A 26899-nucleotide genomic window follows, 5' to 3' on the forward strand; every position below is an offset into this window, starting at 1 on the left:
CCGAGCTGCCGACCACTGGACCCAAGGCCTGCAGCTTTCCACCGGACCGGAGATCCTGGACTTGTTCATCACGGAGCAACTCTTGTGGAACTGCCCTGAGGATCTCCGCCCGTTCATCCGAGACCAGAAGCCAAAGGGGTCCACGGCTACAGCTGCCCTTGCCGATGACTACACCAACAACCGGGCCCCTGAGGCCAGGAGAGCGGCCACCAGCAGCACCTGGAGAGGGGGTAAGATGAATTCTGCGACTGCCCCACCTGCCCCTAGACTGCAGGGGGTGTCCCCCTCAACTCCCCTCTCCAGGCCCGTGGCGGAACCAAGACGGTGCCACCAGTGCAACCTACCTGGACACTTCAAGGCCATGTGCCCTCAGCGTCCCAAGGCCCCGGCTCCGTCCCCGTCCCAAGGGCCGCCCAAGGTGTATTGTGTGGGTGGGGGTGGTGGTAGGTCCCTGGACAGCTTCCAACCTGTCACCGTCGGCCGGTCTGTGACCATAGGACTGCGAGACAGCGCCTCGGAGGTGACTCTGGTGCGGCCTGAGATGGTGTCCCCCCAAGACTTGATCCCTGGAAAAACCCTCGCTGTCTCCGGGATTGGAGGCATTGACCCGGCGCTGCCTGTTGCTGACATTTATGTGGACTGGGGCGCAGGGCGAGGGGTGAGGGAGGTGGGGGTAACTGATCGGATCCCCGCAAACGTGCTACTTGGGACAGATTTGGGGCAGATAACCTCCCAGTTTGGGCCCCCACCAAGGGCTGAACCTTCAGCCAGTATGGACATGACTCCTGACAATGTTAATGTGTTATCTATGAATGATGTGAGAGAGGGGGGAGTGAACTCTGATATTTCTGCTTGCACAGACACCATAGACACACACACAGCTGCAGCTGTGACAGGGGAGGGGGTCAGAGAAAGGTGTGACAATGCCTCTACAAGTAATCAGCCTGTGAGCTGGGATCTGTTGCCCTCTGCAGGGATAAGCAGAGAGCAGGGTGCTGCAGGGGGAGGACCAGTGTGTGGGGTGGGGGCTACCACAGCAAATGTGGGGTCCCCAGAGATTTCACAGCGGGGTTCTGTTGCTGCAGGAGGGGAACAGGCAGGTGAGATTGGGGCCGGTCCAGGAGCGGAAGTGCTCCCAGGTAAGATCTCGGTGCATGGTTCCCCCACAACCGGGGTGTCAGGAAGCCAGGTAGGTCTGCCTGAACCGGCGACTTGGTCAGGAACGGAGGAGGAGCAGGCACGACCCACGGTCGCAGCGGCTGTGGCCGCTGTCACCCGCAGTGGGAGTGCTGGAAGCCAAGGGGCCTCCCGGAGGTCCGATAGCTCTTCCCCTTCTGACCAAGTGGCAGCCGAGTCAGGTGGAGGCCAGGACACAGGTCCCGGGGTACTGACTGAAGATGTGACAGTCTCGTCGATTCTGGCCACATCTAGTCAGGGGTTTCAGGCAGCGTTAGAAGCTGACGACAGCCTGAAAGCTCTTAAGGAGCAGGCGGCACAGCCTCCCTCGGACTCGGACCCGGAGCGAGTGGTCTGGGACCAAGGACGGCTGTACCGGGCCACGGTCCAGCAGGGTTCACCGGAGGCGTGGCCCAGGGACCGACAGTTGGTGGTACCCTATCCGTTCCGGACGGAGTTGTTGCGGATTGCACATGAGATTCCGATGGCCGGACACCTAGGGATCGCTAAGACCAAGGCCAGGTTAAACCAGCATTTCTACTGGCCAAAAATGGGGGCCGATGTGGCTGCCTACTGCCGTTCGTGTGAAACCTGTCAGAGAGTGGGGAAGGCGGGGCCACGCCCCAAAGCCCCACTAGTATCTCTGCCAATCATCGATGAGCCTTTCAGGAGGGTGGCTGTGGATCTGGTCGGCCCGCTGGCCATCCCCAGCAGCTCCGGGAAACGCTTCCTACTGACGGTAGTGGACTATGCCACCCGGTACCCAGAAGCAGTGGCCTTGTCGTCCATTCGGGCTGACAAGGTGGCCACCGCATTGCTGGAGATTTTCTCCCGAGTGGGTTTTCCCCAGGAAATGCTCACTGACCGGGGGACCCAATTCATGTCCCAGCTGATGGAGGCCCTCTGTAAGCAAGTCCAGGTGCGACATCTGGTGGCCAGCCCGTACCATCCACAGACTAATGGCCTGTGCGAGCGGTTCAATGGCACCTTAAAGCAGATGCTTAAGATGTTGGTCGACTCCCATGGGCGTGACTGGGAGCGGTATCTCCCACACCTGTTATTTGCTTACCGGGAGGTTCCACAGGCCTCAACAGGATTCTCACCGTTTGAGCTCCTGTACAGGCGACGTGTGCGGGGCCCCCTGGCTCTGGTGAAAGAGGCTTGGGAAGGGGATTTGGCCACCCCTGGAGTGTCGGTTATCGAGTATGTCATGCGCTTCCGGGACAAAATGCAGGCCTTGACGCAACTGGTACACGACAATATGGCTCAAGCCCAGGCCGATCAGAAGCGTTGGTACGACCAGAACGCTTGTGAGAGGACCTACCAAGTGGGTCAAAAGGTGTGGGTACTGGTCCCCGTACCACAGGACAAGCTTCAGGCAGCCTGGGAAGGCCCATACCTCGTGTACCAGCAGCTCAACCCTGTAACGTACCTGGTCACCCTGGACCCTGCCCGTGGAAGGCGGAAGCCCTTCCATGTGAACATGATGAAGGCACATCATGAGCGGGAGGCATGTGCGCTCCCCGTGTGCAACCTGCCCGAGGAGGGAGAAGCGGAAACCCTCTTGGATATGCTAGCCCAGGTTAGGGCAGGCGGATCCATTGAGGATGTGGAGGTTGGCCACCAGCTCTTGGAAGACCAACGGTCCCAGCTGTGGGCCACCCTCCTCCCCTTCCGGGGGTTGTTTACCAACCAGCCCGGAAGGACTGACTTGGCTGTCCATCACGTGGACACTGGGGATCATCCCCCGATCCGGCGTTCAGCATATCGGGTCTCCCTGGAGGTGCAGCAACACATGCGCCAGGAGATTGACGAGATGCTGAAGCTGGGGGTGATCCAGGCATCCAACAGCGCTTGGGCCTCGCCTGTAGTCCTCGTCCCTAAGAAGGACCGAACCACTCGGTTCTGCGTGGACTACAGGGGGCTCAATGCGGTCACGGTCGCCGATGCGTACCCAATGCCACGCATCGATGACCTGCTCGATCAGTTGGCCGGGGCTCAGTACCTGACCATCATGGATCTGAGCCGGGGATATTGGCAGATCCCCCTGACTCGCAAGGCCAGGGAACGCTCTGCCTTTATTACCCCATTTGGACTATACGAGTCCACGGTGATGCCATTCGGGATGAGGAATGCCCCTGCCACTTTCCAGCGGATGGTCAACACCCTGCTCAAGGGACTTGAAGGGTACGCGGCCGCGTACCTAGATGACATTGCCGTCTTCAGTCCCACCTGGGAGGACCACCTAGAGCATCTAGCACAGGTGCTCAGGCGGATCCACCGGGCAGGTTTGACCATCAAGCCGGGAAAGTGTCAGCTGGCCATGAGCGAGGTCCAGTACCTCGGTCACCGGGTAGGCGGGAGAACACTGAAGCCCGAGCCTGAGAAAGTGGAGGCCATCGCATCCTGGCCCACCCCCAGGACCAAGAAGCAGGTGATGTCCTTCTTGGGGACCGCTGGGTACTATAGGAGGTTTGTTCCATGCTATAGTAGCCTGGCAAAGCCCTTGACGGACCTCACCAAGAAGAAGCTGCCCTCTGCAGTCGATTGGACAATGGACTGCGAGACAGCCTTCCGGGCCCTAAAGGACGCCCTGTCCAGCCCGCCCGTGCTACAGGCAGCCGACTTCACGCGGCCGTTTGTAGTACAGACCGACGCCAGTGACTTCGGCCTCGGTGCGGTGCTCAGCCAGGTGGACTCTGCGAGCCAAGAGCACCCAGTCTTGTACCTGAGCCGGAAGCTGTTACCGAGGGAAGTGGCCTATTCCACAATGGAGAAGGAGTGCCTGGCCATAGTGTGGGCCCTGCAGCGTCTGCAACCCTATCTATACGGGCGCCACTTCATCGTGGAGACGGACCACAATCCCCTCAGCTGGTTGCACACCGTCTCTGGGACGAATGGGCGATTGTTGCGATGGAGCCTTGCGCTCCAGCAATACAACTTCACCATTCGCCACAAAAGGGGCCGTGACCACGGTAACGCAGACGGGCTGTCCCGACAAGGAGAGGTCGCGGACGGGCGCACGGGGGAACACCGGAGTGTGCTGCCCCCTAGCGCCCTCAAAAGGGGGGAGGTGTGAGGTAAATCCGGAGATATGACGATAAATCATGATATTCAAGTATGTCAGGAAGCCCTCTCCTGGTGTCACCCCCCCTTTCCTTCACACAACTGGTTTAGCAACAAATCCCATGGCCATCTCCTGTGATATGGAGATGAGGTGGTGTGGGAACAATGGACACAGGATGACTCCCTGCCGTCACCCTGTAACAAGAGTTGTATCTCATTAGCAAGGCTATGGAACTAGCAGACAGAACGACTCCAGTAAAAAATGGTTCATATCTCGCAAGCCATATTTCCGATAAATATGGCAACCATAAAAATGGTGTCTCCGCATGCGGACGATGCCGGCACACCCTTTTTATGGGAGCAGGACATTGGGAAATGCCCCAGGCGTGATATCAGCCAATGGGGAACTGGCAGACAGGTCATGAGTCCCCTCGTTCTGTAGCTAAATTCATAACTGTCACAATGAGAGCATTGGCGTCCGCCTACGACGCTCCCAGGCAAAGTTATGGCCCATATTCCATGTTGTGGATTTTGTCCATAACTCCAGCCAGGGGTGGAGCAGTGCTCCCTCTGAGGTCACTAAGGTAGGAGGGGACCTGGACTTGCCCAGGTTGATAACCCTACTTCGGCCATTTTCCAGTGTTCTTTTCGCTGGGGGCACGTGTAGGAAACATCTGTGGGAAGGATCCTAGAAACCTGGGTACAGCGCCCCCCTGTGGCCAGACGCAACAAGGTAACTGCTGGAACTGTGTATGCCTGTTTGTAACCCATGCTTTGATTGTAACTGTACTCTGACATATGTATATTCTGTAGATTCCCTATTGTATATATTGTAGTTTCTAGTGTGCTTTAGGCTGATTAAATTATATAATTAATCTTGGGCTGTTCTGTTATCTCGATCTTGAATCCCACGTCTGTGTGTTCGGCTAATAGTTACCGTAAATCGGTTGGTGGCAGCGAATTGTGCCAAGGATTATTGTGGGGAGGCCAGTGAGATTCGGGGAGATTTTATATATTCCGCCCGCGGAGGTCGGGGGAATATATACCTTACTCTCACCGGGGACCCTTCAATAATCGGCATAAGTAGTATAGCGGCCTCCTTGCTTATGGTCGGGCAATTCCATAATTGGCCTGACTATAAGAGGGGCGCTAGAGAGCGCGTCACGTGCTCTGTCTGTCGGTCGGGAGGTATAAAGGAGGGGTGACCCCCACTTGTTACCCCCCGATTGTGACGTACTGGTAGCCAGCGCGGGGGATTTCTGAGTGACCCCCCCGGTGGTTTGTGACACCTGCTCATAAACTTAAAGTGACAGGATCCTGTAAAATAACACATGCGTTTGCATGCGTTTTTTTGCTGTAAAAGCAGGATCCGCTTTTGCAGCAAAAAAACGTTCATGACGCATGTTAAAAAAACGTCGTGTGAAAGCAGCCTTACTGCTTTTTTGGGAGGATATGAACTATTGGCTCTCTCAGCACTTCTGCACACTGGATTGCCACAGCGTTCCTGTAACATCACTCATCCAAGCCTTTTAGCTAGCATACCACCTGACAATCCAGGTATCTGTCACTAAAGCTACTGTTCACAGCTCACTCTCTGCATATATTCAGCTTAGTTAATCAGTAACAGTGTGCCACAAGACATATTCAGCTCAGTTAATCAGTAACAGCGTGCCACAAGACATTTTCATCTCAGCTATTCAGCCACAGTGAGCTGCCAGACATATTCACTTCTACTATTCTGCCGCAGTTTGTCTCTGATCACACTCAGGTTTGCCAAACAACCTCAGTGTACAGTGTACATACTGACATACCCAGCTCTTCTACATTGCTGGGCTCGACTACTTTGATCCTGTGTGCTTTTGGACATACCGAGCTCTGCTATATTATCACCACGAGCCTCCTGATGTTCTAAACTTAGGTGTTATTCTGTTATGATGCTACAAAAGTCCACTTGCTCTACTCCACTGCATTTTTAGACTGGGTTTCATCGCTTCAGTGAGTCTCCTCTTCTACTTTGCTCTGCTACTTCTGCTTTATTTCTCCAGTGGTTGACCAGGGGTTGACCAGAGTCTAAAGTCTCTATAGTTCCAATACTTCTACCCTGCTGGACCTTCATATTCTTTTTGTGTGGCCAATCACCTGCTCTTCTAGAATGAGAGCGTCTAGAATCCTCCTCACCAGATGAGACACAACAACTTCACTCCTAATTACAATCTTATAGCAGTTACATTTACAGAAAATACAATTACCTCAGCATTATGTAACATGAATTCCCCAGATGTCAACACTTGATATTTTCCAGTTGCCTCAATTATTGGTGAATTGTTCTTTTTCCAGGATATTGTTGGTGGGGGACTTCCATAAGTTACACAAGGAATGGTAACCTGGAAAGTGTGTCTCACAGCATAGTCTTTGGTATTTTTGATAATCTTGGGTGGAGCTGAAGATTTAAAATGAAAAAGACATGAAAATGAAAAGGAGATCAATTCACTAAACTTGTATCTTGAGATTGAAACTGAAAAAAATAAATCCTTAATGGAACAATGATGAGTTAAAGCACCACTTCAGTGTTTGTGTTTTTTATTTCAGTGTTGGAGTGGAGCTTTACATCTAAGTTCCCTGATCGTACTCTCATACTCAACTGCTGCCATCTTCATCTTCTATCACCGCCGTTACGATGACCTCCTGTAATTTGTGACCTTACGGCTGCTCCAGTGTTTCATGGAGCAAGCTGGAGATCACAACTCAATACAAGTCTATACAGTGTTGCATTGAGAGCTTGTGACATAACTTCTGACTTCCAACCAGTCAGAAGTTACGATCACAGGATGGCACCACGGGACCGGAGTGACGCCAAAAACGGTGAAGATGTCCGATGCTAAATATATTACTAGAGGCAGGAACCTTAGATTTAAAGCACCACTCCAGTGCTGAAATAAAAATGCTGGAGTGGTGCTTTAATAATTGCCACAGAGAAACAGCTGATGACGAGCTGCTCTAATCACCTGACAATAGTCCTGTAAGCCTCAATTCACATGTCCTGTAATCATCCGTTAGAATGGATCCTGAAGATATCTATTTGGAAAACAGTTCTGCAAGTCAACTTTTTTGTCCCTTGTTAAGTAACTGATGTATGCGGATCCGTTTTTTTTTTTAACATTGAAGCCTATGGACAACAGATCTGCTAATGGATTGCTATTTAGCCATCCCTTATACCAGAGGTTCCCAACTCCAGTCCTCAAGACACACCAACAGTGCATGTTTTCATGATTTCTTTAGCATTGCATGGGTGTTGGATTCAGCATCTTTGCAGGTGATTAAATTATCACCTGTGCAATACTAAGGAAATCCTGAAAACATGCACTGTTGGTGTGCCTTGAGGACTGGAGTTGGGAACCTCTGCCTTATACTTGCATTTGGGATGGATCCGTTATTGTCTTACAGGATCAGTTACAAATGAAAGATGAATAGCAATCCGTTAACGGATCTGTTGTCCATTGACTCCCATGTTAAAAAAATGGATCCAGCAGAAATCAGTTTCCCAACGGAATCTTAACAGGTCTAACAGAAAACTATAGGACATGTGAACTTAGCCTAACAGAAGAAAAGTCACCTCATTGCTTTCAGGACTGGAGCAGACCATGGAGCAGCCTGCGCTGACCCACAGGAGTGACAGAAGATGAGTATGTGTCAGTTTGCTATTTTCACTGCATTAATAAATACAGTAAAGTTTATATTTAGAATGGAGTACCCCTTTAATAAATGAGCCTAATCTAGTGAAGATGCCTTCATTGTCCAGAAGAGTTCTCACCATAAGAGTTAATTTAGTAAGTGTGTTGTTCATGTGCTTAACCAACCCAAAAATATCTAGTGTGCAAGTGCCCACAAGTGATTTTTATATCTACCAGGGGTACATGTGTAAAAAATCACAGCATGAAGTAGTCTGCATTGTTTTATGGACCGGACAACTACATGTCAATAACAGGCAGCTTCTGCACGCGGCAGGTAAACAGAGAAGCAGCCATTTTAGGAGTGTCTAAATGGTACTGTCAGAAGAACACTGCAGCTAGTGTATGACTCCAAGTAAAACTATTGCTTTTGGTCATTGTCACAGGTATCTAGAGTAGCTTCCCACAATTTTTTTATGTTGTTGGTACCAATTATAGATATTTTCTTCTGTCCCCTACTGAAGTCTGTGCTGCCATTATAACAGAGCAGATCAGTCATGACTTACTTGGGAATATGTACAGGAAAGATAACGAAATAGCATCACGTCATTTTACAATGATCCCTACTCCTCTGCAGAAAACTCCTAGAACCCCGGAGATGATGGGAGACTGATGTATCATTTTTCATTTTAGGTCTATTACACATTTGCTTTCACTGACAGTTGTACATTTTTTCCCAGGAGGGGTCCTTAGTTGCACCTAACACAATTTAGGCTAGCTGTACACTGCGACCGCGCACCTAGCCTACAGTATACATCAGGAACTTTTGTCCAATGTTTACCCTAATGTCGCCATAGGCAACCATTCACTAGATGAAGGCCGAAAGAATGTTTTCAGCCTCCTTCTGGTAGGTACGTGATGGCATACTGATTTAAGTTAGGAAGATGACAACTAATGGATGCTGCAATGTACAAAATGTGTAATAACCACATATAACAGAAAGTTTACAATGTATTGGTAACACATATAAACACAGTGTGATGGAAGGTTTTCCATTTTTATCCAGAATGTTATTATTTTTTGGTTTCTACTAAAAGTTACATACTGTTCTCAATAATGTGTCATTTTTTTTATTTCATACTTACTCAGAACAGACAGGGTCATGTTAAAGCTGACGGAGCCTGCTATGTTTTCTGCCACACATGTGTATTGTCCTGCATCCTCTGGCTGAACAAATGCTATTTGCAGTGCCCCATTGCTGATTATTCTCTGCCCTGAAAGCGGTGCACCATCTTTATACCAGGTGATCTCAGGTGTCGGTCTGCCATCAGCCTCACAAAGCATTGTGAGAGATTCGTCCACAGAGACAATGTACTCTCTCCGATGTGGCTTTATTGCTGGTGGCTCTATAAAATGACATACAATATATACTAGTGTTACCAGGAGTGGAGACATTAAATGTTAAATAACATGAACTCTTATATAAACCAGTAAATGTTATAGTATTTCTAATTTAAGGCTGCCTTCTACAAAAGCTTCCTGCCCCATAGACATTATACTGAGCAAATCCATGGACAAAAAACTGTTCTATATAGTGCCATGCAAAAGTTTGGACACCCCTGTTCAAAATTACTATTATTGTGAACAGTTAAAGGCATATTTTCTTCTCCAATAGTCTATTCCAATATGTACGGTAGTAGGTGTTATAGTAATAATATTAGCAAATATCTTTAATTAGAAATATAGTATAGTTCTTCATTGCAGCTTAGGTATCCATGGTTACGACCACGTGCTACTAACTGTAACTATATGAGTAGACTTAACCATGGGTACCTAAGCTACAATGAAGTTTCTTCATTATACAAGATTCCTCCTCCCCCTTCTCTTCAGTGTCTCTGTGACATCAGTTCCACGGCTTGAAATCCTGCACCTGAGCCTTCTGCTGCCGTCTCTCATCTGCAGTGTTATGCCCTTCTGTAAAAATTCATGTTAGTAACGGAACATATAGAGACTGACAATCAAATGTAACACAACACATCACCATACAGTTAATATAAATATATATATAAGGCCCTCAGTTGGTACCCCGCTTTGAAGAAGCCACCGCGAAACGCGCGTCAGGCGTAGGCGGGCACGGCACGGTATGGTCACGGTACCTTGGGCATCTCCCTAACATATTTCTCGGACACTTTACAGGTATTTACCAGAGAATATTGGGCATTGTGCATTTAATTTTTGTGAGTCTGACATATATCTGGATCATTAGATCTAATTATATGTTGACATTTAAGTTAACCCCAGCATTTACCTTGAATGTATACTTGACTGCATTCGTTTGTTTCAGCACCTTAGTAATTCAACACATGTGTTTAGCCCCCTGCTGTTCTTGGCTCGACTAATTAGCATCCCATTGTGTTTATATTTGCACCTTGAGGCCCTGTGCGCACTAGAAAAAGGATTTTTCTCAAGAAATTTCTTGAGAGTCTGAAAGATTAGCGCACTTGAGTTAAAAAACCCCACCAATAATGCACCGAAAAACGCATGCGTTTTTTTCCACAGGTTAGTCCCTGCGTTTTTTTACCATTATCTATGGCACTTAACCTGCAGAAAAGAAGTGACATGCTCATTCTTTTTCTCAAAAAATTTTGCAGAAAGAATATTCTTGAGAAAAAAAATGCAGTGTTGCACAGCTATTTTTTTTACCATTTGCTGGGGAATGTCTGCAGAAAGGATACAACAATTTTCTCAAGAAATTTCTGCAGCAAAAACGCAAAAACAAACGTGGGTAAAAACACTGTGTGCGCACAGGGCCTAATAGCCTACTTTACACATTACAGTGGTTTGGGTCGGTTAAACCAGTAGAAATTTTTATATATATATTTATTGCTTCTGGTCAATTTATTTATTTTAATTAATTAGTGCAGGCGTTGCAAATTTTTTATAAATTTATGAATTAATATATAAACCATAGGATCAACATATATAAATTCGCATTTTTCTGATTCATTTTTGCATTGGTAATTTTGCTACTATCCGGTTTCTATATATATATACATATATATATTTATACATTTTATATACACTAATTTGATTGGTATATATTTGTATACTTAGCATATAGACACTTGCAAACAGACACTTTTTGTAGCACTTAGTGCAATATATATATTTTTTATATATTTTACTTATCAAGTTTTTCTACTTACTTATACACTAGTTGTTTGAATGTACACTTAAGCATATTTGCACATATATTTATGAATTAATATTATATATATATATACATATATATATATTTTGCACAATTTATAAGTGCATATATTGATAAATTGATGAACTGAGGGCCATATATATATATATATTTATATATATATATATATATATATATATTATATATATATATATATTTACTGTATGGTGATGTGTTGTCACATCTGATTGTCAGTCTCTATATGTTCCGTTAAGATTTTTAGAGCTTGCCGACCCCCCCCCCCCCCCTTTCTCATTGTCTTTTCCATCGGAGCAATTTTTCCTGTTCCTGTTTTAATTTATTTATGATGTAGTACTTATCAAATAAAAAATTATTACACCATCAATTTATTGTTTTATAATGACCTTTCTCGGTGGTCCTTAATGGGACTTTCCGATTTTTTTGTGACTTTATATGACAATGTAAGATAGATCCCTGTGTATTTTGGAGCAGCAGAAAGAGGTTAGAAGTAGAATTGTAAGTAAATCCCATAGCCTTTACTGCGTTGCTTAGCTACAGTTGGCTCTGAACACTATGTTATAAGAGATTTAATTACTTATAAGCAGCTTTGTTCTCCTTATAGCAAATTATCCCTTTTGAAACAGATATGTTCCCTATCTTTAGCTGATCTGCAAAATACACATGGACATCTTATTACATGACTGATATATAACAATACTAATTATGAATAGTAATGAGTGAATACTATTCGAGTTCAGGTTAGTCGCACAAAATACCTAGTACTATTCCACAAAAATAGATAGGGAAATCCAGCATTCAAGTCCAGGAATATTTAAAAAAAAAAAAATCAAAATTTATTGTAACTTGGTTAACTTGACTTTTTAGTCAAATTACAATAAATTTTGAATTTTTTTAAATATTCCGGGACTTGAATGCTGGATTTCCCTATCTATTTTTGTGAAAGTTTGGCCGACTTACCTGTGTCTGTGCACAGTCCGGTTGAAGTGGTCTTTTTGGATTAGGTGAGCTGGATTCAATTTTATTTTTTCTAGTACTATTCCAGTATTCGTCATGAATAATGAACCTAATGCAAGTCAATGGAGAACCTGAGCATTTTACTAGATTTCCCAAAAAAATGCTGGGGTTCCCCATTGACTTGCATTAGGTTTGTTATTTGTTACAAATACTGTAATAGTACTAGATATTGGTACAAATAACCCGAATATTTAGAATTCGCTCATTACTAGTTATGAAGTAAAAGTTCAGACTCCTCATTTTTGATTGATTTACTGCTCAATGTGATGCATTTGTGAAATGATGTTTGTGAATCTACTTAGGTGGATAAACTAAAAAAAAACAGTTAGGTGCACCCTAAATTGTGGAGCTGTAAATGGAATTTATTATTCAGATGCTGTATAGAATCAGCATCACTTCTCTGGATTTGTACATCCAGAGAAGACAATCTCACTAAAAAGTGCAACTAAATCCTAAAAAGTAGTATTTTTAATTGGCACCAGCATGCCAGCATGCATAGCGGTTCCCACAACCCCCAAAGCTACAAGTAGCGCCAGCTTTTTTTGGCTAAATGAGCAGTATCTGCAGCGTCAAAACAGCAGTTTCAGGTCTGCTGTAATAATGTTACTAATCAGTAACTATAGTGCTAATGCTGCAGACATCAATGGGTAACTCAAAATTGTGAATTCTCACAATAATACGTGAGATCTCACTATTGGTGCCATTGCGGGGTGCTAAGACACTAAGCATACTGGGATCCCACTGTTTAGACAATGCTCGAGAGTTCGGGTCACATTATGTTAAACAAGTTTTATTCTTTTTATCAAGTATATTTAGAAATATATTTGTAATTGAATAAAACTGACATGCACATTAGATGATATTATTACACAGAAGACCTTGGGTGCCTTTATTATGGCCTTCGGTTACCATAGTAAGCCATTAGCATCCTGACATGTTATTAACCCCCTTAAATGTAATACTTTAGCTTGACAAAACTCTAACTAATACAATTTAATAGTTATTTGTGTAACTGTAGAGCGTTGAGGTGCTACAATGACAGGAACCCAGAACTATTGCTAGTCCATGAAAAATGTGGTAAAGACTTTGCATTCAAGACCAGCTCAAAGGTAGTTTTCTGGGACTTAATATCAAATCGGCGGGGTGGTGGTCCGATTCTGGTCTCCCCTACATGTTCGCTAACAGTAGGGGCTGCAGCTCTTCAATATCCATATGCCCCTTCACAGTTCTATGTCTAGTAATTGTACCACCCCGCGGCCTCGGCTGTGACCGCCGAGCCGATCGGATCCGTGCTCGCGTTCTACGGGTGGTGGCTCGAGCCTCTCATGGACCCGGGGGTCACGTCGTTCTTCAAGGGGGTTGGCGTCACATACGGGGGATGCGGGTATTTGGTTTTGTGGTGATTGTTCGTGACGCCACCCACGGGTGGTGGTGATGGTGGACACCACCGCTGCGGTGAAGGTACGGGGACTCCCGGGAGCGGTGTAGCGGCGCAGCTAGTTGTTGACCCCTCCGTGGGTAGGGGATGTTGATCCCGGGGCCCGGTTGGGCGAGGGCCGGAGTGCAGGGCGCAGTGTTGCAGTGCGGTGCCGGATGGCATTAGTGTACTCACGATTAAACCACACAGAGTCACTGGTAAACCAAACGGAGGTATGAATGGGGCCCGCAGCCGGCTGCAGCTTCCTAGTCGGGTTGGCAATGTCCGCCTTTCTCCTGCACCTGTGTTTGTAGTGTGACCACTGTGCCTGGGCACTGGTGGTCCGCTCCCCAGTGTGTATGTGTCGTAGGAGCCCCTTTTGCTCGCAGGCGCTGGCCCTTGGATCACTGGCCTCTGGCGGTGGCTACTATCCAGACGGGTTGGGCTGTTGCCTTCAATCGGGACTTTGGTGGGAATGAACCCCTAAGGTCCAGACCGCAATCAGTTAATTCGACTATGGTGGTGGCATATAGCCTAGTTCGGGGTCTGAGTACCCTGCCTGGTGCTCCGGTATCCTGTTAGCTCCCCGGTTTGGTTCCGGCGGGCCACTACCCTGTACCGGTCCCTTACGGTTCCGCTGGTCGTGTTCCCGGTCTCCTGCAGGTGGCCACTGGTGTCTGCCTGCCTGACTGTTTGACTCAACTGCTCTCCTTACTGACCTCTACTCAACTCCCTCCAAACCTGAACTGTAGTGTTTTTCCTGCCTCAGGCCAGCAGACTCCGCGGGGGCGTGTCTTTCTGCCTGACTCCGCCCTCCTGGTGTGCCTGTCTAACACTGAGGGAGGCAATCAGGTCTTTGTGGTTGACTGATGGTACCTTTCTAGTGTGGGGGGTGTATGTGGTGAGTGTTGTGACCTGTGACCCCTGGGGACCAGGGTGTCACATTCCCCCTTGGTTTAATGCAGACCGTCCGTGGGCTGCACGTCCACACCGGTTTATTTTGTTGTTAACTGCAAAAACAGGTAAACATTAAAAAAAAGCATTTTCATTTCTTCCCTTACAGGAGGCACATCACTTAAACCGTTGCAAACGGGAAAAACATTTTTAATAACATTAACGGGTCCTTCCGCTTTCCCACCCAAGCAACCTGAACCTTGATGCTGCCCCTAAGAAACAGGCAGCACCTCTTTTCCCCTGTCCGGAAAACAGGAACTGGCCCAGGCCACCCAAGCGGGAATGGGAACGGTGACACGCACCCGGCAGTCCTTCAGAGGCCCCACATCCAAGGGGACCCCTGACCCGGAGGATCGTCATCGGTCCTGGTGGTGACCGGACCCCAGCCTGCTCTGCTGCGGGTCCTTCCTCCAACCAGCCTCTCCGGGGACTGGCAATTGCGGGAAGGGGCAGTTGGGGACTATTTACAAACCCAATAGTTTTTGGGTGGCTTGCTTGTTCTCAGCCTTGTCTTTGGGGGAAATGGTGACAATATCAGTCCCAACGGGGATGGGCACTTCAGCAGCCAACGGGCTAAAACAAAATAAACTGTTGGTCCCAACCGGGAATGTCACTGTTGACAACGGGAGTCCGCTGCCTTACTTTAGGTCGCCTTCTTCATATTCCTCCTCCAGCTCCACATCGGGGCTGTATGGCGGGGGAGGGGACTGGGGCTGCCCAGGAACACCGCGGTTCGCCCTCCTTCTGACATCAAGGGCAAACCAGCCCCTCTCCCTGCAGTAGCGGGTGTAGGAGACCAGCTCACCGGCTTTCAGGCCACGATCCGGGTGACCCAGAGGAAGATGGTGACATACATCCCTTCAGGAGAAAAAGACTTCGGCCTCCAGGCCCGGTTTGTATATAAACCCCCATCCACGCCGGGGGCAAAACCACCGTACCTGGCCCTCGTAGGTCTGGCCCCGCACCCGGTATGTTGCGTTTCCGGAGGTTCTCTTTTTCCCGGATGGTGCGGGCCAGTACTGCGGCCTTCTCCTTTTCACGGGCCTCAATCTCCCGACCCATCTGGTTCAGCTGCCGCTCCCAGTATGGGGTTTCCGCATGCTCCTTCTGCTCAGGGGTCGAGCCCAGTCGGTGCTCTCCGATGCTGGCTACAACCAGCACCATCGGTGTTGGAGAGCCCCGCTGTGTCGTGGCCTGTCTTGCTGTCTTGCAGCGACATCCTTCCGCTGCCTCAGCCGAGGCCAGTTACTTGGGAGCGGCCATCCTTACCGTCCGGGCCTCCTTCCCGTCACTGTCCATCATTCCTCGGGCCGGGCGGACTGCCGGGGCCTCTTCAGGCGTGGTCACTTCCAGGACCTGCGGTTCCTCACGGGGAATGGGCACCTTCCAGGGCAACGGGATCGGTGCTGACCAGGCAAGCGGCCGTCCGCGGGCCGCGTCTACAGGCCGGCCCTCATGGGCAGGTACGGTGGAACCCGCTGTCGATGTCAGGGGCAATGGACCGATCGGTGGATCAACAGCGACCAGTACGGGCGGTGGGGGACACAGCAGGGTGAGCGGGAGCAGACCGGGCCCCTCGGCAGCAGTAGCCGTTCCCTCTGGGAAATAGGGACGTGGGTCGCTTACTCGCTCCTCCAACACTGCCTCCGCCTCACATGCTCGCACGGCCGCAGCTACCTCCTCCATCTCGGCCACCCATCCTTCCATGAGGAGCTGGACTTGGGCCTGCAGACGGCTCCTCATCTGCGCTGTCCAGGCTTCCACCCACGCCGCTGTTCCGGGCGCGGGCTCCAGGGCCTCAGGCTTGCTGGACGGGGCAGACATGTTTCTTGCTCGGGATCCAGGAACAAGATGGGTGCAGAGTCCTGGCGTCCCTGCTTCTTATCCCCGGGATCACATGAGGCCAGCTCCTCGCCCACCCCCCGTTGGTTTTTCTTCAGCACTTCTCTCTTTGGAGGCGGGGCTTCACTTTCGCACCTCCACTGCTCGGGAAAGACGACTCGAGCGGGAAACCTTCGCGACCAAGATGGCGGATATTCAGATTTTTCAGCGGGACGCCGCTGACGGGGATCACAAGGCGCACTTCTACCGGTAAGTAGACTGGTTCTATCCTGTTCGTGACGCCAGAAGAGTCGATGTGTACCACCCCGTGGCCTCGGCTGGGGCCGCCGAGCCACTCGGATCCGTGCTCGCGTTCTATCGGTGGTGGCTCGAGCCTCTCACGGACCCGGGGGTCACGTCGCTCTGCAAGGGGGTTGGCGTTACACACGGGGGATGCGGGTATTTGATTTTGAGATGATTGTTCGTGACGCCACCCACGGGTTGTGGTGATGGTGGACACCACCACTGCGGTGAAGGTACGGGGACTCCCGGGAGTGGTGTAGTGGCGCAGCTAGGTGTTGACCCCTCCGTGGGTAGGGGATGTTGGTCCTGGGGCCCGATGGTGCCGGGGTGCAGGGCGCAGTCTTGCAGTGCAGAGTGGTGCACTGCAACAGATGACACTGTTGTACTCACAATTAAACCACACAGAGTCACTGGTAAACCAAACGGAGGTATGAACGGGGCCCACAGCCGGCTGCAGCTTCCTAGTCGGGTTGGCAATGTCCGCCTTTCTCCTGCACCTGTGTTTGTAGTGTGACCACTGTGCCTGGGCACTGGTGGTCCGCTCCCCGGCGTGTATGAGTCGTAGGAGCTCCTTTTGCCCGCAGGTGCTGGCCCTTGGATCTCTGGCCTCTGGCGGTGGCTACTATCCGGACGGGTTGGGCTGTTGCCTTCAATCGGGACTTTGGTGTGAATGAACCCCTGAGGTCCAGACCGCAATCAGTTAATTCGACTATGGTGGTGGCATATAGCCTAGTTTGGGGTCTGAGTACCCTGCCTGGTGCTCCGGTATCCTGTTAGCTCCCCGGTTTGGTTCCGGCGGGCCACTACCCTGTCCCGATCTCTTATGGTTCCGCTGGTCATGTTCCCGGTCTCCTGCAGGCAGCCACTGCTGTCTGCCTGCCTGACTGTTTGACTCAACTGCTCTCCTTACTGACCTCTACTCAACTCCCTCAAAACCTAAACTGTTGTGTTTTTCCTGCCTCAGGCCAGCAGACTCCTCGGGGGCGTGTTTTCCGCCTGACTCCGCCCACCTGGTGTGCCTGTCTAACACTGAGGGAGGCAATCAGGTCTTTGTGGTTGACTGATGGTACCTTTCTAGTGTGGGGGGTGTATGTGGTGAGTGTTGTGACCTGTGACCCCTGGGGTCCAGGGCGTCACATAATACAGTCGGATCCTACTCAAATTAATAGGACTGAGCTGCAGTATCAGACTAATCAGTTGGAGTTCTGGGAGTTAAACCAGCCACCCACTTGATACTAAAGGACACACCTAAGAGTAAGACAGTAACCCCTTCACCCCCGGCCACTAAAACACCCTAATGACCGGGCCATTTTTTGCAATTCTGACCAGTGTCACTTTAACAGGTTATAACTCTGGAACGCTTCAACGGATCCTCGTGATTCTGAGACTGTTTTTTCGTGACATATTGTACTTCATGTCAGTGGTAAATTTAGACCGATATTTTTTGCGTTTATTTGTGAAAATTTAGGAAATTTTGATTATTTATGAAAATTTTGCAATTTTCAAACTTTGAAAATTTATGCCTATAAATCTGAGAGATAGGTCACACAAAATAGTTAATAAATAAACTTTCCCACTTGTCTACTTTCCATCAGCGCAATTTTAGAAACAAATTTTTTTTTCGTTAAGAAGTTAGAAGGGGTCAAAGTTCATCAGCAATTTCTCATTTTTCCAACAAAATTTACAAAAGAATTTTTTTTAGGGACCACATCACATTTGAAGTGACTTTGAGAGGCCGAGGTGACAGAAAATACCCAAAAGTGACCCCATTCTAAAAACTGCACCCCTCTCACTGCTCAAATCCACATCCAAGAAGTTTATTAACCCTTTAGGTGCTTCACAGGAACCAAAGCAATGTGGAAGGAAAAAATGAAAATTTTACTTTTTAACACAAAAATGTTACTTTAGCCATAAAGTTTTCATTTTTACAAGGCAGAAAAGAGAAAGTGCACCCTACAATTTATTGTGCATTTTCTCCTGAGTACGCTGATACCCCATATGTGGTAAAAATCAATTCTTTGGGCGCATGGCAGAGCTCGAAAGGGAAGGAGCGCCATTTGACTTTTTGAACGCAAAATTAGCTGCACTCATTAGTGGACGCCATGTTGGGTTTGAAGACCCCCTGAGGTGTCTAAACAATGGAGCTCCCCCACAAGTGACCCCATTTTGGAAACTAGAGCCCTCAAATAATTTTTCTAGATGCTTGGTGAGCACTTTGAACACCTGGGGGCTTCACAGAACTTTATATCCTTGAGCCGTGAAAAGAAAAAGTTTTTGTTTTACCACAAAACGGTTGCTTCAACTAGGTAGCTTTTTTTTTCTCAAGGGTATCAGGAAAAAATGCACCATAAAATGTATTGTGCATTTTCTCCTGAGTACGCAGATACCTCATATGTGGTGGAAATCAAATGTTTGGACAAACGGCAGGGCTCGGAAGGCAAGGAGCACCATTTGAATTTTTGAGTGCAAAATTAGCTGCACTCATTAGCGGACGCCATGTCGGGTTTGAAGACCCCCTGAGGTGCCTAAACAATGGAGCTCCCCCACAAGTGACCCCATTTTGGAAACTAGAGCCCTCAAATAATTTTTCTAGATGTTTGGTAAGCACTTTGAACACCTGAGGGCTTCACAGAAGTTTATATCGTTGAGCCGTGAAAAGAAAAAAAACATTTTTTACCACAAAACGGTTGCTTCAACTAGGTAGCTTTTTTTTTCACAAGGGTATCAGGAAAAAATTCACCATGAAATTTATAGTGCATTTTTTCCTGAGTACGCAGATACCTCATATGTGGTGGAAAGTAATTGTTTGGGTGCATGGCGGGGCTCAGAAGAGAAGGAACGCCATTTGACAGCAAAATTGGTTGGAATCATTAGTGGACGCCATGTCACGTTTGGAGACCCCCTATGGTTCCTAAACAGTGGAGCTCCCCCACAAATTACCCCATTTTGGAACTAGACCCCCTCAAGGAATTTATCTAGATGTTTGGTGAGCCCCTTGTACCCCCAGGGGCTCCACAGAAGTTGATAACGTTGAACCGTGAAAATTATTATTTTTTGTTAACCACAAATTTTTTGCATCAATCAGGTAGTTTTTTTTTACAACAGTATCAGGAAAAATTGCGCCATAAAACGTATTGTGCAATTTTTCCTGAGTACGTAGATACCTCATATGTGGTGGAAAGTAATTTGACTTTTCAAACGCACAGACGCGGTTCACTGATCGGCCGCTGCAGGACGCACAGACAGATGTGATACAAAAAGCGTCAGGGATATGGAAAAAAGTCACGCCAAAAATTGACCATGGATGCAGATACGTTATGTGGATCCCTGATCAGCACTTGGCGGGACGCACGGACGGATGCGATACAAAAAGCGTCGCAGATACGGAAAAAAGTCACGCCAAAAATTGAGCAGGGATGCCGATCCGTTATGTGCATCCCTGATCAGAGCTCGGCGGGGCGCACGGACGGATGCGATACAAAAAGCGTCGGGGATACGGAAAAAAGTCACGCCAAAAATTGAGCAGGGATGCAGATACGTTATGTGCATCCCTGATCAGTCAGCGCTTGGCGGGACACACGGACGGATACGATACAAAAAGCGTCGGGGATACGGAAAAAAAAAGTCACGCCAAAAATTGAGCAGGGATGCAGATACGTTATCTGCATCCCTGATCAGCGCTCGGCGGGACGCACGTACGGATAAGGTGTAAAAATGGACAGGGGATACAGAAAAAAAAAGTTATACTCACAGTGCCCAGAGGATCACTGACCAGAAGAGCTGCAGGAGGAACAGATGGCAGAGAGATGGACAGCTTTACAGGAGCAGCAGGCAGGACGTTGGGCAGATCAGCAGAATGCCCAGGAAGGACCCAGCGATGGAGGCAGATGTGATCGGGCCAGTTAAGACCTCGGATGACCCGTTGAAGACAGGTAAGAGAGCAGAGGGGGAGAGCAGAGGGGGAGGGGGGAGAGCAGAGGGAGAGAGCAGAAGGAGGGGAGAGCAGAGGTGGAGGGGGGGAGAGTAGAGGGGGAGACCGGAGAGGGAGCTGCAGAAGCAGAATAGAGATAATGGGGGAGGCAGTCAGATCGCGTGGGGAGCAGATCGGGGTGTCGGGGGGGCAGATCGGGGCGTGGGGGTGCAGATCGCAGGGGGGCACAGGCAGGGGCCATCACGGGAGCGCGCAGGGGGCAGCACGGAAGCGCGCACGGGTTGCAAGGTGAGCACAGTACTCACGTGCAGCAGGAGTGGTGACCTCAGCTACGGCGGCGGCGGCAGCAGCAGCGGTGGCGTGGTACCACAAGTACCAGCCACTGCACACTGCAGACATGTTGGGGGAGGGCTCGCAGGCCAGCACAGGCCTGGGGAGGGCGGCCACCGGCAGATCAGACCGCCCCACTGCACACTGATTGGAGCGATTGCGCGTCATAGCACGATCGCTCCAATCAGTGCTGCAGGGGCTGGGGGCGACATTTTAGAGCTCCAGCTATGATTTGTTGAAGTTGCTAGAGCATCTCATAGCCGGATCTCACAGTATCGCAGTAATTCTGGCATTATTTTTGCCAAAATTAGTGCGAACGATGTGGTTGGCGGTTCAGATTTGAACAGCCAATCACATCGATCGTCGATAGGGGGTGGCAATGCCACCCCCCTGGGGTCAAGCAAAGGTCCCCTGCTGTAAGAAACAGCAGGGGACATCATTTGAAAGCCGTTGCTATGGCCACGGCAATCAAATGAAGTTTAGGCCGTAAAATTACGTCCCTGGTCGTTAAGTCACGTTAAAATAGGACGTAATTTTTCTGCCTGCGGTCGTGAAGGGGTTAATATCAAAGTCCCACAGAGCCCCTTCAATTACATCTCTAAAAAATGTACCATATATTTTGAGTTTGATCCTTCGAAGTGCTGTACCAGCTGGGTTTTGAGCAATACAAGTGTAAGCACCCGCATCTTCTTGTCTTGCTTTCACAATTGTTAGGCCTCCATTAGAAAGAATAGAGTAATTACTTCCTACAAAGTAGAAAAATAAATGAAATGGTAAAAAATTGATAAAATAGTGACAGGACATAAAATAATTATAAATAATATTCTACGTGTATCATATATAAAATAATATAAATATATTAAAACATAGCACCTGTTTTGACAGTGACACCTTCTTTCTGCCATGTCAGTGTGGGTGAAGGTGTACCGATGGCCTCACATGAAAGAGTGACAGAATGGTCTATAATTCCTTCCATATAATCAGCTTGACTTTGAATGATAGGAACCTCTAATTTGGAAATTACAGGAATGGAAAAATAGAAAATGTCTTGGGTTACTTTTACTGATACTTGTAATATGAAATAATGCAGATAGCACTAAATAAAGGAATCTACATGTGTGAATACATAACTGTCATGCATTCCAGCATTTCTATTTTTATTAAAGACATGTTTTTTTAGCGATAATTATTTGTTAATGACTGTAATTTTAACACTAACCTTGAACATGGAGATTTATAGAAATTTGTGAAGATCCAACCTCATTAACCGCCTTGCAAGTGTATGTTCCAGCATGACTTAGTTCTGCACGTGCTATTTCGATACTTCCTAAAATCCAATTAGAAGAAATAAATTTAGAGCCTCTGAGTAATTCTTGGGTTATTAGATTAAAAAACTTAGAATTGGCAGTTAATTAATTGCTCCTTCCCTGTAGAATATAAATGGTAACATTTTTTCCATAAAGATGAATAAGACATTAATCCAGAATTAATCATTATGTTTGAATGTAAGAGCATTGGTGTTTCCTGGGAGCCGTGAAGATTATATTGTCTATATAATTTTTTTATTATTTTGTCTTAACTAGACCATTATCTGTTGAATTAAAATACAGCAGATAACACAGGCATCTATTACAGCTCTCCTCTGATTTGTCATCTTCAGGAATCGACACCCTTGGGGCCCGACACCAAGCAGAGTCAGCACACAGTGTACGTTGGGGCTCTTGAAGTAAGGGTCAGAAAGTACTGAGATCTGCTCTACGGTGTTGAAGTATTTATATTTTCCTCTTATCTTTTCTAAAGTAGTAATGTTGGAGACTAGTTGGTGACCTCTACTTGTCTAGTTAAGTCTAAGGTGTGAGTTTATTCAGGGGACCTGTATATATTAGGGGGTCCAGTCTGGAGTCTAACTTAGTTTCTAGGGCTGCTGTGTGTTTTAAATAAATTTGAGGTCTTTATTTTATTGAGGTTTTGTCTGGGGCAAAATAAATTATGGAGTCTCGTCTGGGGTTTGCAGTAAGTTTGGAGTCTCATCCAAAGATTGGTTAGGTAAATACTGTAAGGTCTGGATATTTATTATACAGCCTAGTCTGAGATCTCTATTAATTTAGGGGTCAGTTGTGTAGTTTGTGTTAATTTTAGGGCCTATTTGGGGGTCAGTTAACGTTTTAAAGAAATAAGTCCAGCTCACCCCAGAGACCGCTCCAATTGTCGGCAGTAGGAATCACGGGATCCCGCTTTGCTCAGCATTAGACATAGATGAAGGAAATAAGTGATCCAACGTGGCTTTGAATAAAACTCCAATTTTAATGAAAATTATTTTAAAAACAAAATAAAAATGCAAAGTAGAATGTAATACAACAGGCCCAATGAATTGTCACCACCCCCATGAATTGTCTTGTGGTCAGACAATTCATTGGACCTGCTGTATCACATTCTACTTTGCATTTGGATTTTGTTTTTAAAAGAATTTTCATTAAAATTGGAGTTTTATTCAAAGCCACGTGGAAGCTAGATCACTTATTTCCTTCGTATGTTAAAGTTTAACAAGGCAGGTATCAGATCTGGATTTGTTTTGAGGTCTGGTGTTGGGTCTGAATTATTTTTGGTATCTGGTGTCTATTTTAGATTATTGGGTCGGTATGTGGGTCGCTATGTGGGCTGTATCAATTTAGAGGTTTTATTTTACTTAGGAGTGTGGTCAAGAGTTTGTTGGATCCCTTGTCACTTTTGTACAATTTACAATTATGTGTTTGATAATGTTTGCAGTAGAATTGTTTTTTGTTTTTCTTTATCCCATGAATTATTGGAACAGCATGTCACAGAGGAGAGGCGGCTGGTACAGCCTAAATAGAAGGAGAGGATGATCATAACCGCAGGACACAGAGAGAGCCCAATAAAAGTAGTTATGCCCAGCCTCAGAGTTGTGCATCTGCCTCTCTCCTCTTTAGCTTCCATATTTTATTACATAAAAGGATAAGAGAGCACCAAGGCTTTCTCCACTGGTCAACAGGGTGGTCAGAAAGGTACTGTGTTATTGCAGGTGGGTAACAATAGCAGGAAGTTACATGCAACTCCATCATCTTCCCAAGCTAAATATTTTGGCTGCATGTCAAGCAACCAAAATTAAAACATAACCATCAATTTAATTTTAATTTCATAACTCAATAGCGAACATGAAAATAAGCAACTTTGTATTATACACTGTGTGCAGAATTATTAGGCAAATGAGTATTTTGATCACATGATAATTTTTATACATGTTGTCCTACTCCAAGCTGTATAGGCTTGAGAGCCAACTACCAAATAAGTAAACTAGGTGATGTGCATCTCTGTAATGAGGAGGGGTATGTTGTAATGACATCAACACTCTATATAAGGTGTGTTTAATTATTAGGCAACTTCCTTTCCTTTGGTAAAATGGGTCAGAAGAGAGATTTGACGGGCTCTGAAAAGTCCAAAATTGTGAGATGTCTTGCAGAGGGATGCAGCAGTCTTGAAATTGCCAAACTTTTGAAGTCTGATCACCGAACAATCAAGCGTTTCATGGCAAATAGCCAACAGGGTCGCAAGAAGCGTGTTGGGCAAAAAAGGCGCAAAATAACTGCCCATGAATTGAGGAAAATCAAGCGTGAAGCTGCCAAGATGCCATTTGCCACCAGTTTGGCCATATTTCAGAGCTGCAACATTACTGGAGTATCAAAAAGCACAGGTGTGCTATACTCAGGGACATGGCCAAGGTAAGGAAGGCTGAAAAATGACCACCTTTCAACAAGAAACATAAGATAAAATGTGAAGGCTGGGCCAAGAAATAGCTTAAGACTGATTTTTCAAAGGTTTTATGGACTGATGAAATGAGAGTGACTCTTGATGGGCCAGATGGATGGGCCAGAGGCTGGATCAGTAAAGGGCAGAGAGCTTCACTCTGACTCAGACACCAGCAAGGTGGAGTTGGAGTACAGCTATGGGCTGGTATCATCAAAGATGAACTTGTGGGACCTTTTCAGGTTGAGAATGGAGTGAAGCTCAACTCCCAGACCTACTATCAGTTTCTGGAAGACAACTTCTTCAAGCAGTGGTACAGGAAGAAGTTGGTATTGTTCAAGAAAAACATGATTTTCATGCAGGACATTGCACCATCACATGCATCCAACTACTCCACAGCGTGGCTGGCCAGTAAAGGTCTAAAACATGAAAAAATAATGACATGGCCCCCTTGTTCACCTGATCTGAACCTCATAGAGAACCTGTAGTCCCTCATAAAATGTGAGATCTACAGGGAGGGAAAACAGTACACCTCTCGGAACAGTGTCTAGCAGGCTGTGGTGGCTGCTGCACGCAATGATCGTAAACAGGTCAAGCAACTGACAGAATCTATGGATGGTAGGCTGTTGAGTGTCGACAGAAAGAAAGGTGGCTATATTGGTCACTAATTTTTTTGGGTTTTGTTTTTGTATGTCAGAAATGTTTATTTCTAAATTTTGTGTATTTATATTGGTTTACCTGGTGAAAATAAACAAGTGAGATGGGAATATATTTGGTTTTTATTAAGTTGCCTAATAATTCTGCACAGTAATAGTTACCTGCACAAACAGATATCCTCCTAAGATAGCCAAATCTAAGAAAACCCCACTCCAACTTCCAAAAATATTAAGCTTTGATATTTATGAGTCTTTTGGGTTGATTGAGAACATACCTGTTGATCAATAATAAAAAAAATCCTCTAAAATACAACTTGCCTAATAATTCTGCACACAGTGTATGTCATCAGACAAATTTCTTTCTATCTCTGCAAGAATTGATCAGTCATTATCAAAATTCCTAATTCTGAGGTTAAAATCTGTATTCAGTGAGGACTTTCCCATTACTGAAATAGGAGATGAGAGTGGTTGTTTCTGAGGAGATTCTATGATGACGATAACAGGAGAAGGGAGGAGCTAGAGGCAGAGGGAGAAGCCAGATGAAGAAAGAGAGAGAGAGAGAGAGAGCTAGAGGCAGAAGGAAAAGCTAGAGGCAGAGGAAGGAGCTAGAGGCAGAAGGAGAAGCTAGAGGCAGAGGAAGGAGCTAGAGGCAGAAGGAGAAGCTAGAGGCAGAGGAAGGAGCTAGAGGCAGAGGGAGAATCTAGAGGCAGAGGAAGGAGCTAGAGGCAGAAGGAGAAGCTAGAGGCAGAGGAAGGAGCTAGAGGCAGAGGGAGAATCTAGAGGCAGAGGAAGGAGCTAGAGGCAGAAGGAGAAGCTAGAGGCAGAGGAAGGAGCTAGAGGCAGAGGGAGAAGTCAGATGCAGAAAGAGAGCCAGAGGCAGAACTCCCCCCCTCCTTCCTTTTTTATCTACATAGTATCTCATCAGTAACACTTCTCATCTCCTATCTCAGTAATGGGAAAGTCTTCACTGAATACAGATTTTACCTCAGAACTGAGAATATTGTTAATGACTGATGAATGCTGGGAGAGAAGAAAGCAGATTTTCCTGATAAGATATATTACAAAGTTGCTTATTTTCATGTGTACTACTCATTTATCAAATAAAAAGCAGAATAATGGACATATAATAGCATGTATAACAGATAAAGTGTAGATTGGCATGTCCATGGATTTAAGAGCTTATTTGGGGTACAATACAGAAAGAAAGAAAACTTTATAAATTATACTTTGAAATCTAAAGAAAACCTCCATAAATACTTTCCAGTGTCAAATCATTTGGTGTTAATAATCTGACACATCGATCACCAGATTAAACCCATCTTTAGACATTTTGTGTTTATTTCATTTAACTAAATGAAAAGACAATTGGTCTTACCAGAAGTTAGTGTCTTGTAGCTTCTTCCTTCAGCAGGGAGGTTTATTCCATCCTTTGACCATTGGACCATTGGACGTGGGACACCATATACAGTACAGGGAATTATTGCAGATGAAGATTTACTCACAAATATATTTGCAACTTCATCAGCAATGGAAGGAGGCACTGAAGAGAGTTAACATTATATACATTAT

At 46.7% G+C, this 26899-nt stretch overlaps 1 protein-coding gene across 1 annotated transcript in view; it reads right to left on the bottom strand.

Annotated features, from left to right (window-relative positions):
• Positions 1–26899, bottom strand: part of HMCN1 (hemicentin 1) — a 921797-nt gene that overhangs the window by 318793 nt on the left and 576105 nt on the right. The window contains exons 77-82 of the mRNA XM_075322013.1: positions 26706–26870; positions 22132–22239; positions 21786–21920; positions 21524–21658; positions 9056–9316; positions 6492–6682 (exon numbers count right to left, since the gene is read on the bottom strand). Coding sequence (XP_075178128.1) covers positions 6492–6682; positions 9056–9316; positions 21524–21658; positions 21786–21920; positions 22132–22239; positions 26706–26870 — 995 coding nt within the window. The remainder of the gene's footprint in view (positions 1–6491; positions 6683–9055; positions 9317–21523; positions 21659–21785; positions 21921–22131; positions 22240–26705; positions 26871–26899) is intronic.

The sequence above is a fragment of the Anomaloglossus baeobatrachus genome, chromosome 8 (genome assembly GCF_048569485.1).
Source record: "Anomaloglossus baeobatrachus isolate aAnoBae1 chromosome 8, aAnoBae1.hap1, whole genome shotgun sequence".
Lineage (NCBI taxonomy): Eukaryota > Metazoa > Chordata > Amphibia > Anura > Aromobatidae > Anomaloglossus > Anomaloglossus baeobatrachus.